We start from the raw sequence: 14,612 nt of genomic DNA on the forward strand, positions 1-14,612 counted from the left end.
AAAATGGGCTCTTGGGTTACTCAACTGAAAACAATGTTGAAAGTTGGCTTTGAGATCCAATTTGCATTCACATTGCTTCTGAGTGACTGTGATTAAGTCGTGTCAGGTTATCAATGGATGCTCATTAATATTCACTTGTAGTGCCACTCCAGCTACAGAATGGTTATAAACCTACTAAAAGCTTTCCACAGGTGCACAGGTGTTACTATTAACTTTAGCGATAACGAATGTCTGTTCTGTTCAGTTCGAGTTTCCTCATTTGCCCTCACAGACACACAATCAACCTTCTTCATGCAAGAAGAGAAGACATTTTGACGTCATAGAAAAAAACAAAACAAAGGTGAAACAAAATGTGTTAACAGGTTCACATTTTCAGTAGTGGCACCCCGGTAAAAGGCTGAACACGTGATGTACGCAGATCATTCGAGGAGCAGTTGATGCATCAAAGCCCGTCCACTATAATCAATGAAACTGGCTACACCATGTGTGAGAGCAATGCATAAGTGGTGTGTATGTGTCCCAGAGATCCACTCTTTACGCTTAAAAATAGACCAGTCCTCTACTTGTATTTTTTATGTTTGGTATACGCAGCCTTTCATGCAGAAAATGGGTGATACAGTGTCGATACTTTGTTAAATTCAATCAACTATATACAGTAAACTCGAGCTGACTTGTGGTATACTATTGCATGTACAAATACTCATTGTCATAGTATAATGTTGTTGTTATTTTAGAAGAAATCATTGTAGTTTTACCTTGTTGAACTACAGGAAAAGAAGCGATACAGTATGTGTGGGACTGTCAATCAGTTTGCATATTGCAAATGTCAATGCCAATAAAAATGTGTTTGTAAAGATGCACTTACTTTGTTTTATCATATTTCTGGATCTGTCTCACCACCGCAATTTATTTTAATGTGCTGCAGCTGTGAGCACATCCCTCATCTCCTCTGTGCATTGCAATGTGGGACAATACTGTGTACTAAAACACACTGAAAAATCCAGCATTTTGTATTGTGCACACAGGCTCTTCAATTCAATGCTTCAGTTTAAGTTCATAACAAAATATCTACTGTAAATTTTTTTGTTTATGTCTCTCACATACGTCTCACCATACGCGTCACTCCCAACAGCAAAATCACTGGCTTGCACAGTGAAATGCATTCCCCCCCCCCCCCCCCCGCCTACTGCAGCTCATTTAATAATTAAAAATCACTCACTGTAGATAAAAGACAAAAAGAAGGCAGCGATTGTCATTGTGCATGGAGTTAAATCTACGATATGTCACGCTACATTTGTTCGGGAAGCTCGACGGCTATGCAAAGCTTTGGTGTTGTGTCTGCATGGACGTAGATGTTATCTCAGTTGGGTGCTTCCAAAAGCAGGGCCCGCTAGAATATGTATACTTGCTCTGCTGTCAACTTGTCAGAGCAGATAGAGATTAATTCCAGGAGTGTCAATGAAACAAAGCCACAGGGGTAAACAGGGGAGGAATTTGGATGCAGGCTGGGTAGAAGAGAAAAACTGAGACTTAGTGAAACAGAATAGTCGAGAAAGTGACCGAATGATAGATTGAATAGATATGGTCTAATCTGGAGAGGCAGCACAAACTACCTCTGTTGCTGAAGTTTCTGTAATATTTGCATGTATGAGACTTGTATTTTCCTCAAGAGGAACTCAGAAAAACAGAGCAGCGAGCAAGGTACAAATGGCCGGAGGCAAAGATTGATATCGACACCAAGTGAGGCATCCAATTAGGCTTCACACTGCACACTGGCATTTCAGCCTCCATGCCATATCTGTGCTCCATAAGACACACTTACACTTAAATATGTTGATAAGGATATATTTATTGAGCTGAAATTAATTAAAAACACATCCTCGTAATGCAAAGCCTTTTCCTTGGGCATTAGCTGAAGAACAGCCTGAGCACATTTCAGAATTCATTAGCTGCTTAATGATCATTGCCTCTCGAATGGCGCTCTCACAAATGTGCCAATCAAATTCAACAGTTTTCTGGAAAGTTTGAGGACTATCCAAAAAGCCATTGAATGTGTCTTAAATGAATTGAGCACTCATCGGGACTTCTTTCTCTTGCTGGCTCGTAGGGGTTAAGAGAAGAAAGGAAGAGATTTTTTTTATCTTTTTCACAGCAGATTTATGTCATTGGCAAGTTCAGCTCACACAGCTCTCACTGCTTACTTTTTATGGGAGAAAGTTTTACTTTTTGATTCATCGTTGGATGTGTTCTGTGAAGATTTCATTTTAACCTGAAACTCATTTAGCTTCACACGGAGAAAGGTCATGGGGGTCTCACTTAATGGGGATTGGAAGTTCCTTTTCTGCTGCAGCCCCAATTTGGGATTTTTGCTGAAAAGACAGATGTCCTCTTCAAGAAAATTATTTTGTAAAGATTACCTCACTTTTCATATTTTCCTGTCAGCTTGCCTCACTTTGCACTTTCTTGCAGTTCAGCTTCCTTCAAGGAGGACTGAGCCTCACCTACATCCGTCTGTAAACATGTGGAGGAAGTTTATTTGCATCTTGCATTCACGTCAGTTGTAGTGGCATTCGTTCCCTCGCTTAATTGATGTTTGTTTTTGTTTTTTTCTCCACCAGGTGTCGAGAAGGCTACCAGGGAATCCGCTGTGACCAGTTTCTGCCCAAGACAGACTCCATCCTTTCTGACCCAAGTAAGAGTCCACATTTGTTTTTGTTTTTTTTCCTGTTTATTTTAACATCTATCAGTAGACCATAAATCAAATTTGAACTTATGAAGGTAAACACGAGGGGAAACGAAGAGGGTCGTATTTCTGAGTTCATTCTGATGAGCTGCAACTGGATGAACATTTACTCTTAGAGTGCTGATCCACATTTATAAGGCACTGCGGGGGAAAAAATCAAGTTTTCATATATCAGTATTTGCTGTACGTGTCCAAGCTACCAAGTTCTCAGCTCTGCTGTGCAAACATCCCTCAAGAGTAATTCATAATATTAGCTTGGTGACAATACCAGGAGCACTCAAATCAGCAGTTTGTGTGAAATGCAAATATTTTCACACCTAGAAATTTTACTTGCTGCATATTTCCCCCTCGAAATATCTATTTTATTTCTTCAGAAATGCAGCAGAAGTTTGTTTCTTCTCTTACCACAAGTCAGAGAGGACAACACATTCTGCATCTAGTCTGCATATCTCATATCAATGGGTTTTATTGCAGATCCTCAGAGGCCAGAGTTCTGCTCTTTTTGTGTTTGTTTTTGTTCTTCTTCTTTTTTTTTAATCACCTAGATAAATGCAGTTAAACTAATTGCATTCACCTGGAATCCCAGGTGAGAATCAGTCCCTGATTGAAACAGCAGGGATGTGGGTCTATTTCTGCAAACCAATGACTGTTACATGCGCTGATACACACAGTGAAACAGAACTGCTGCAGATTATTTTTAGGGGACTCTAATTTTGGAACGTCATTTTAATTAATTATTATTTTTTTTACAAATGAAAACAGTGAACGTAAAGCAACAAAGCTGAATTTACTGCATAATACTTGAGGAAAAAAAATACATTCAACAACTCCAAACAGTCTTCAGGTTTTCTTTAATGTTAAAGTAATGATTATGTTTTCACAGCTTTTCTTCTGTCTTCTTTCATATTCTCCCCTCCCCTCCCCTTTTATTTTATAATTTGTCCCTGTATTAACTTTTTGTTTTCTCTTTTATCCCCTGCTACCTCAAATACTCATTCTAATGTCACTTATATCATTTCTTTATCTCCCAAAGACACAGTCCTCTCAATGTCGTTTAGCTGAGGGAGAAATTTCTCATTTCCTCTCAGCTCATTACAAAAAATATGCAACCTCGTCACTGGGGCACTAACAAGGAGCATGCTGTAATAGCACCATTTACTTTAAAAGGACTTTTGGTTTTTACCTCATAATTGTCCAAAAAAATCCCCCTCTGTGGTAACATTATGAAATCCAACTTACTGATTATTAAAATGAAATGCTGAGGTTGATTGCAGGGAATAAATGTGCCATAAATGAGACATGTAAATTAAAAGTGGCAAATGCAACAAACACTGTTATCATTTGCTCTTTGTTAATATCCTTTACTTTCCAGATCATTAATTAAGTCTCCGTAATGAGGTTTTTAATTCCAAGCAAGTATTAGGGTAATTGTCCTTGTTAGAACAACATTTGTGCTCACTGAAGTGACACCCATCGCTTTGTTTGTACACCAAACCTGCTGACCTGAACGTATTGGTGGCTAAGAGCTGTTACCATTTTCATCACTCTAACAATTTGTCAAATGTCAGATGGAAATAGTTGTTAATTGTGTTGCTCTTATATCTGTTGAACATGTTTAAGAGGTCCTATATCTTCTCTGTGGGATTTTAAATCCCTTCAAAGCTTTGACCTGCTGAAGTTTTATCAGCTCGACATTTAATCAACCCAGCTGCCAGGGTTAATGTAAGTAAGTTTCTGCAAACCACAGATAAGGTGACACTGCAATATTTTTATTTTGCACCTTTTTTTATTTCTTCAGGTTCAATTTTCCATGTTATGTTGTGACAACACTGTGCATATGGTCTGGTGAGGTTTTTAGGTAAGGAAAACAGGTTTAGCTGTAACATAGCCTACATGTTTTGGTCAGTCCTAACATAGCTGTACATTTCCAAACTTTTTGACAAAAGTAAGTTTTCTGTCACCGAACGTGGATTGGAATTGTGTTCAGTTCAGTTACAAATATTGAACAAAGTCCTGAACTACGGACGCGGGTTGGCAGTTACAGGCTTCTTGCCAATAACATGAACTTTCAATGTGATATGACACATATTGTCGAAATGTCAATATGACACTTAGGCCATGACAAATGTCAGCGTCTCAGTGGTTTGCAGAAACGTTAACTGCTAACATTTTATCCTGCCGCTACCAATCTACCTGATCCCAGTTGGAGTCATTTAATATTGTGTAGCTGGCAAAAACTCTGAGATTTTATTTATTTTTTTCACTTTTTTTAGCAAGCATTAAAATGAGGAAAAACAGTCAAATATGTCTGACATGAATACATCTTCCTTCAGAAAATTAATTTGTGTCAAAGCTTTCTTTTGATGGTTTCTCAGTGTATGATATTTTATGGATACCATCAGTTCCAAAGAAAGACTACTGAATATACCTGTAAATTCAGAGGAAGGTTCCTTTTAAAGGACTGATAGCAAACCACTTGGTACCAAAATGTGTTCAATTTGTGCACTTCCAGTTGATAAACTCAACATGACAAAGTAAACCCAGCTCTTTCTAGGAAACTTCCACGAAATTATGGCCTGTAAAATAATTATTTTGTGTCCAATATGTGACATAGTTGAAAAAAGATGCATGTGCGAATCGGCATTTCTACGATTTTATTTAACATCCGTTTTCTGTTGACAGACAATGGAATAAGTATGAAACTTGAACGCAGCTCATAATATGTTTAACAGCAGTCAAAATCTGTACTCTTAGATTGGCTATAATTATGTTTATACACTGATGACAGAGCAGCTGAGGAGCAACAAAAGGTTGTCATCTTACAGTACAGCCACAAAGGATCCGCGTTTTGATTTGTATATATGCTTATAACACATGCAGAAAGCAGACTTCCCTTTCTAAATCACACGGTCCCCTCCTGGTCCCATGCAAGTCTTCCTTGTGTTTTATAAAATGAGGCCCGAGGATCTGCTTGGACACCTCAAAGGGGTGAAAAGAATTGAGTTTTGTCAACAAGAAACAAAGTTGTTCTCGAACAAACCAATCTCAACCATAACTTCAAATTGGTTTTCTCGCCTAAATGACATACTTATTATTAATCTAATAAGCAGTGACTCTTTCAGGTGAATTTCCATATAAATTGTCTGGAAGTTACCAAGGCATTACTGAGGAATGGGGGTAAAATAAACAGTAAAGTCTCTTTTTGGCACCCCGGCTGAACCCCTGAAACCTTTCTGTTTGTATCAGCTTTAGCTCACACCACTTTCTCCCATTCAATTCTGATCTCATTCATCTATTCTTTGCCACTTTCTCCAACTCTCTGCCAAATCTCTATCCTCAATTCATTTCCTGATGGTTGGGATAGATCAGCCTCCTTTAAGGTCATTCTTCTCGCTGGCTTCGATCCCTCTCTCCACTACCTTCTTTATTTCTGACAAGTCCCTGTTTCTGTTCTCTGCTACACATACAATGACATATAGCCTATGGATTTATTTTTTTCTTTAGTAACACCGCCTTTGTCTTTCTTCCTTTTCTTCCCATTTTACTTCTTCCTGCTTCAAAAAGTTGGTAAGTGCAAAATTGGAAAAGAAGAGTGGCAGATTGTGGCCACCCTCTTCTTTCCTCACTCCTCAGATAATCTTGTCACAGCATCACTCTTTGACTCCTTTGCTCGCAGCTCATCAAATCCTAATTTCCCGGGTTACCTTTGTGTCTCGTGTTCGAGCTTGCCTCAGTGTTGACATCCTTGTTCCCTCTTCCAAATTTCCCTACTGACGGCCCCCTTTCGCCCCCATCTGTCTCTTGCTAACCTCCTCCGTGCCATCCTTTCCTCGACACGCATCTTGTCCAAGCGTCAGACCTCATCCCTTCTCCCAAGCCTACAGTTCTCTGTCCAACTCATCTCCTAACACTAAGTGGCACAGGCCTCAGATGGACTGAGGCTTGAATTGTGCCAGCTAAAAAGGTTCACCAGCAGGGCAGACAAATGATGCCAAGGACCTCTGGCACACCGCAGTCTCTAAGGAAGGGAAGGACGCGAAGGGCGCGAGCGAGGAGGAGAGATGCTGGATGAAAGTGGAGGCATCTTCTGGGTTAGGCTATCACACTGTCTCAGGCTCTCAGAGGACAAAGGGAGAGTCATGACTCCAGTGGCTTTACAAACTCAATGAGTTGCAAGGCAAGACAGAGAGAGAGAGACATGCTTGTCTTCTAAACATAACAAGCAGCACTGCAGTTTAAATTATTTAAAACATGGTTTAAAAAAAAATGGTATTTGAAACTGCACTACGGTACTAAATAAAAAGCTCCAAGATCAATAATGAAATGTGAGACATGAATGACTGCCAGACAGAGTTACTGCATGTAAAACATTTAACAGACAAATTCAAGAGGGAGGAGGGAAAAAAACATACTATGAAATAGGGCAGCAACTAGTGGAAAATATCTATCACGAGTTCTGAGAGAAAAAGCTTTCAGATGTCTTGTTTTGTCTGACCAGCTCTCCACAACCCGAAGATGTACAATTCACAATGATTGTCACGTTCTCGCTCCCAACTCGTCAAATAAGGCAGCCTGGTCTAAAGCTTGAAACTACGATGCTCTACCTGCCCCTCTAGTGTCCGGTTTTGACAACAAAGCTACTTCATGGGGTGAAGGAAAAGATGGTATGGGTTCAAATACTAAATTCATCCAGCCACCCCCCCAACCACTCCGGCTTTTCTCACTCTTTATACTACTGCGCTAGACGGGCGCTCCAATAACCAATATGACCATATCTTACCTATGAGCTAGGATCAGACCCAGCGCTGGCAAAAAGTTTGTTGGTGGTATTTTAGAGTTTGAAAACAATAAAAAATATTGAGGATTCATCCTGCCTTAAAAGAAGGATGCTGTCAGAGCATAGTGTTTCTGGGGACCAGGCCTCATGCGTTACTGTACAAGAACACAACTTTATACCTTCTGCAAAATCACAACTCTATAGTTTGTACAAAACTTTTGCTTATCAGCAGCAGCAGCCTCAACGAAAACCTTCGGACCGGGACTGTACTCAATGTAATGACTTGAGGCCAGTTAGAGTACCATGGTGATTTATGGAGATTCCCGATGGACAATTACTGGTAGCTTTCTTGCTTAAGTAACCAGTAAATGTTGTTAATGTACAGTAGCTTCTGTTAAGTAGTTAGCTCGCAGCCATGCAGCTTGAGGTCCTTTTTGCTGACACAGCCCCAGGGGGCCAGGAGCCAAACCCAGCTAAAAAACTACCTTGGCACTGTATTCCCTATCAACAAGCAGGCCTCTGTCTTTTGGGAGGCTGTTTTGTTCTATCCTGGTCCAACTTTGTTCACAGAGAGCTGGATAACAATCCCTCCCTAACTTTACTTACAGGAAACACTTAAATATGCGGAAGCAAATAACACTCTGCTGACTCCACAGCACCACATGTCAGGCTGAATTTGGGGGAAAGCTGAATAAAATGATACATAAAACATCTAGAATGTTTCCGTTTGATGGACTGCTGCAGCCATTAAATAAAATAAGTCATAGGTTTGAATATTTCATTCAGTAAAGCATAAAAAGATGATTTGAACAACCTTAAAGGTACATTCAGTGGACAAAGGAAAACTGATTATTTCTATAATAAAAAACAGAAAAAGTATTTCGGACTAATGTAGACGAATCATTTATTGATTTATGGCCTCATCGCACGATGGTTTTATTGATTTAACAGACCCAGGCTGCTCTTACAAGGTGCAACAAAAATGAAATCTCGAATGAGCATCAACCTTTCACTTTTTGTTTCGAATACGGTATGAGAAGGATCTCACAGGTTGAATAATTCAAGGCAAAGAAGCGCTACCTGTGTAAGGTAGTGCTCTCATCCAACAGCATACTAAGGAAAAAGGAGAGGTTGCCAGTACATGGTTTTTGCAAGCTCCAAGGATACAAGGAACTTTTCAACTTTAAGGTTTTAATCAGATAAACGACAAAGCTGACGGTAAAAACAAACAGCTTGAATGTTGTATACCACCTTCTGGTTAGTAGACAGTAAAACAGACTCGGAGTAGCTGTAGCTCGGAGCTAACCGGGTCTGAAACAAAAGCTTTAAAACTCTCACATGTAAAAGCTAACTTCAGACCAGAACAGAATATCTCGGGGCTCGTGCATGACTCATACATTTAGTTCTCAAAATGCTTACAAGGCTCCACACACAGTTCGTCACCCAACTCACTTGATGGGATGTGTGTGAGATCAAAGATTTGTTTAGGTTTCCTCTTAATCTGTCAGAGAGTAACAAAGGCTTTTTGTTGTCATCCTTACATACAGTATGTCAGAGGAAGAAAGGCAGTTCAAGCTGCTTTTTGTTGTCGAGACATCTTTTGTTGTTCAAACTGGGAGGTTGCTGATTGGCACTACCCATTCTTAGGAACTTTCACAGGGTAATACAGTATTCAGGAGCTAAATGTATTCTCTTTGAATAGCGCTCCCTCTCTTTTTCTGCTCTACCTCAATCTCTTTCTTTACTACTTTCATCATCGACACAGCGCTTTCCGCAATCATTGTCTTGAACACATTGGAAAAAAAACGTGCTCAAGCCCTCAGAATCAAAGGCCTGGGACCTGACACAGTCTAGTTTTACGGTGCTGCAAGGCAGAGTCAGAATCAGCATATTTTCATCTACAGTACAGTACATGCATCGTATCACACCCCGTAGACACACAGAGCGAGATTTAGAGATTTAAATCTGAAGACAAATTTAATTCACACTATCTTTATGAGATCTGATTTCATGCTTGGCAGGTTTGTGTGCAGCACAGATGATAACATTGCAGTAATCATGCAAGTCCAATTTCCCAGAGAATACAGCCCTAGACTTCAGGTTGTACGCTCGTTTCAATCCCTATGATATAAAGGTAGCATAAAATGTGTGATTGCTTTAAGCTTTATGTTTTTGTCTCCGGCCAACTGTTGAAGCAAAGGCAATGCGAGTCACCTTGGATTGTTACAACGATGCTCTACTAAGCATGTGATACACGTTGTTTAGTCACAACTGTAAAAACATTTTTTGCTTGAGCAGAGCAGTAATGCTCACAACAAAATATCAATCATATAACTACAGATGTAGGAAATCCTTGGTGTGACTGTGTGTGGTATGAATTAAGTGTCCTTGGGCAACACAGTTGACATATATAAGCTCCAGGGGTGATGCTCTATAGATGACCCTGAACCTTTAGACTATTTGAGAATCAATCAGACACTGTTGATGTATTAGTATCTCGCTTTATCATTTAGCAAAGGCATGGATAAATACAGGCTCAAATAGATTATGTGGGTGTTTGGGAACAGAGTGCAAGCTAGTCAAGTAAAGTGCAAAGATGTCTATGAAAGACAGAAGTCCAAAATGTTATATCAAGTATATAACTATACTGTGTACTGTACATACAGAGAGTGGACATGAACATAAACACTGGTGCAAGATAAGGCAATCCACAGAGGTGCACACTTGTGACGTGAGCCATGGACTCACGAGGATATCTCTGATATCCATCCACACTTCCTCTCAAAGAGGTTCTTGTGAGGTAATGATAAACATATGCATGTAAAGACAAATGCTGCTGTCTTGAGGACAGTCTCTTTAAATACTATTAACAGCTTGGAAAAGAAAGATTTAATCACCGTGTCCTGTAGAAACCCAATTGCCAAAATAACTGTTGGCAATGTACTCTTCTGCAAACCAGGGATATGTTGAAACTTTCCATTTCTTTATGTTCAGTTTTAAATTGTATTATTATTATTATTATTATTATTATTATTATTATTATTTATTTATGAAAGTTTTAAATGTCAGTCTGGTGTGGTTAGGTTTAGGCACAAACACCACTTGGTTAGGGCTAGGAAAAGATTGTGTCTTGGCTTAAAATACCTGTCTTCAAATCCATCGGGAGAGTGGGGCTTTGCTGTCTTTCAAAGTTTGTTATATAAGAACCAAAAGTCACCAACGTAAGACATTTTGAAATCTTACGCATGGGGGCTTTAAGTATAAGAATTGATGATTTAAAATAACAAAAAAAAACTTGTCACTTGTGTAAAACACATGCATGATTTGTAAACAGTTGGTAGACGTTAGCTTCCTCAAGTCATGCTGGCACATTCCCATAAGTCCATGTTTGTGTTTGTGTGTGTGCAAAGATGTGTGTTGGTTCTGTACTCTACCTTTTTGCATTTGTATTTCTGCATAGTTCTCCATCCTGACATTCCCACACAGTGTTGGGAAGTGAGAAGCAGAGTCTCATGAGGCATCTTGTTGAATTCTCACCATCTGAAAGACGAGGAGGAAAAGAGCTGGCTTAACGCTCAGAAGTACTTGATGTCTCTACATCAGCTCTGGTATCAGCCCACCTTCTTATACTGACTTATTTTGGCAAGGCAAATCCAACCTACCAGGATATGGATAAAGAACTGTCAAGTCTTTGGCTTGACATCCTTACGATACCAAAGCCAGAGGGGGTCTGAACTAGTCTGGCTCTTCAGATGTGAAAGATGTGAGTTTCTTAACAATCACCGGGGGCAGAGTGAAACCAGATCAAGATTTTGTACTTTATAATGTTAGAAATAATATTGCTTGCTTTGTATGAAGCTCTAGCTGCAGATGCACAGACTACTTTGAGTTTAATTGGTGTGTGTCCGGGGTGAAGGAAATTGCAGCATTCACATTGAGAGTACCCATTAAAAACAAGCCTCTATTTGACAGCAGGTCTCTTTGAAACCAGGTGAAAAGATTCAGCTTTACACATTAATATTATTCTTCATCCCTTCCCTATGGTGGCCTTGAGAGCTCACAGCACTGCAACTTAAGGAAACACATGCAAAAAGACAAAACACAAGCAAATTAAGAAAACATCTTCATCAATTTGACAACACATGCACAGCATTTAGAAAACGCGCTGCAAAGACCACAACACAACACATTAGAAAAAAGCGATGCAAATAGGCTGCAACACAACGGAAGTGTTTCCAGAGGACACTTAAAAGTGATGCACGCGTCCGGACACTTACTTTTTATCTCACTTTCCAACACCACTGACTGAAAGAGAACCTTAATAGCGCTGTGACTCAAAATCTGCGTCAACAACAAGCGTGTCCGGATGTGTGCATTGCTGGTTCCATACCATGGTTTTCCTGCCATGATAAGTCAAAATGTCTGCTGTGAAAAAAAGACTTTAGTTCTCAATGTCATGACTGAAGCATAAAGGAAGAACAGGAGGGGCTGGTGTAGCCCCTCGGCAGGGGGTTAGAGCAGCTCAGCAGATACATACATACACCACAGAGAGGGGTTAATGGATCAACAGTGTGGTGCATAGAACAGATACTGAAGTTGAGAGAATCGGGGTCAGTGGAGGCGGGAAAAGCCTCTGGAAAATGTCTTATTCTGGTGTCTGAGATGTCCTTGTGGGGCTCTAAGAATGCTGTTTGTTGGCGTAAGTGAAGATGTTAACAACCAACCCAATCGCAAGAATGAATGTTGGCAATGCACGTTTCTGCAAACCACAGATAAGTTGAAACCTTACTTGTCTTTATGTTGCAGCTTTTCATGTCTTGAGTTCAATTCTCAATTTTATGTTGTGACAAAAGGCGGTTCTGACCTCTGGTTAGGGTTAGGAAAAGGACATGTTTTGGCTTGCCGGGTCATGTTGCCACAGACATGACTGTAAATGGTCCTGACATCTTGTTAAACATACCCAGTTTGGGCTGCATATTTTTAGGATGTCTCATCAAAAATATCCAGGTTTTTTTTGCCACCAACAAAGCAGGAAAACATCTGCTGGTTTCCCATTTACAAATGTTAAAACATCTTGACCAGTGGTCTCTTGCTTGGCAGCCCTTTTGCCAAACTGACACACACCTGCCACCCCCTTCAACAAATTTAACAGATCCGCAGTTTTCAAAAAACAAATCAGGCAATCATCTTTTTTAGCGACTGGGCTGAAACATTATGGACTTTTGCCAGAGTCGCCAGTGACCAAAGCATGGTCATAGTGTCACAGTTTATGATAATTCCCTTAAAGTGCTGCACATGTGCGATCATGCTAAGACCTAGCAGGTACAAGATCACATTCTCCATGTGGTGGTTGCACTTCCTCGCTGTACTTTTTTTGGTAGCGAGAGCCGTAGAGAAGATGGGAAGACAGTAAAATATTGCTACTGCAGATGGTGGCAGCAGATTCTCATGAAAGTTCAGTCCTCAGCCTGAGCTTGCCAAGTTTCACACACTGTCTGATGCCTGCTGCATGACAAACTGACTTCTCTGCAGGCAGACGATGTGATGCAGGGCTGTTGCCAATGGAAATTTCATGTTCCCAACATGTGTTTTTTATCCATTTTACTTTCACTGTGGTTCAGACTGTAACCCATGAAGAAAGGTGTGTTTTCTTTGTGCATATATTTTTTGAGCTCCACACGACTGCTGAGAGACTGCTAGAATCAGTATCAGCCTTTTTTGGAGCCATTCACCTGTCCACAGGCTAATTGCGGTCTTTCAGAGCTAAAGTGGCAGTGTCATTTACACCCAGCATTTCCAGGATCCTGGTGCACAACAGGGCTTTGGCAATTTGCTACTGATAGCCCTCCCCTGTCAGCTTCTCTTGAAACACACGTATAGGCAGAGGTTAATTAGCTGCAGGTGTGTCTCAATGACCAGCTGGGCATCTCCTGGCTCGCTTGCATCCAAAACTATGCTCAGTCTCCGTCCAACTCACCACAGCGAGACAGAACATTAGAGCACATAGCCTGTTTAACTGCCTTCAAGAATCACAGACTGTATAACTGAGCAGTATTATCTCGGCTGCTATTCCTGTGGGCTGCAGCTGGTGAAGGTGAAGACGAGATTATACGCTAACACACAAAGTGCTGCTGGCTGTGCATATGTGCCCACATGTGGATCATATTTCTGTCATCTCTGTGAGCATATCATTAAACAAAATGAAATGAATTGAATTTAGAAATCTAGAAGAATTACACCGCTGAAAATATCTGATTTGTGCTCGAGTCTATAGGTTGATCAGAGTTAAGGCATTGTGCTTCCTGTGTAGCATTAGCAGTGTCAATAATAGCTCATTTGTCTACTTCATATTTTCTCTGCCTATGATTGATTGATTCTATACTGATCTAATCTATTCTGCATTCGTCTTTTTTTTTTTTTTTTTAAGCATGAAGCTTTATTGTCTTCTGAAAACGATATCCCTCCCTCTGCAGGTGAACTCGGTGGCAAACACAAAATTGACTATTGCAATGGAGCTTAATGGATACTGATTGCTGGGGCCAATTTACCTTCCACCTGCCTATTGCTATAGACAGGAATAGCAAGCAATCAGAAAAAAGAGCGGGAGGGAGAAGAGCTCATATTGATTGCAGCAATTCATCTGGCAAGCACCCCTGTGTGATTTAGCTCTGTAAAAACTGTACTGTAAATTTTTGGATTTAATATTTAAAACACCAACTTTGTCGCATAGTTCACACGGCGTTGCATTGTTTGTTCTCATTTATTGTTCTGATTTCCATCAAGAATCTGATCAGGACTTTCGGTCGTGGCCACATACGGACGCTAATGGATCTGGAAAGCCCAATTTATAGTGAAGTATGGGTCTTGTCAGCTGGTGCTTAGTGAAGAATATGGCAGTGGGATGCAGCTTATCTCAGAGCAGTGCAGGCTGGTGTGCCCGCTGCTTGCACCCACCCTGCAGTCACAGGTCATTAATAACTGGGCAAAGTGTGGGAGACAAGGAAAGGCAATTCTCCTGCGTCGTCTCACTGTAGCACATTCCTTGATTCCCTTCTCTCTCACTGTGTCCACTTTCCATGTTTGTCTGACTTT

At 40.4% G+C, this 14,612-nt stretch overlaps 1 protein-coding gene across 1 annotated transcript in view; it reads left to right on the plus strand.

Moving 5' to 3' along the window:
* The window catches only part of nrg3a (neuregulin 3a), a 334,685-nt gene that overhangs the window by 266,562 nt on the left and 53,511 nt on the right, over window positions 1-14,612 (plus strand). Inside the window, exon 3 of the mRNA XM_084376268.1 lies at window positions 2,619-2,692. Within this exon, the coding sequence (XP_084232394.1) occupies window positions 2,619-2,692 (74 nt within the window). The remainder of the gene's footprint in view (window positions 1-2,618; window positions 2,693-14,612) is intronic.

This window comes from Pagrus pagrus (genome assembly GCF_965226575.1).
Source record: "Pagrus pagrus genome assembly, chromosome: 15".
In the NCBI taxonomy this organism is placed as follows: Eukaryota; Metazoa; Chordata; class Actinopteri; order Spariformes; family Sparidae; genus Pagrus; species Pagrus pagrus.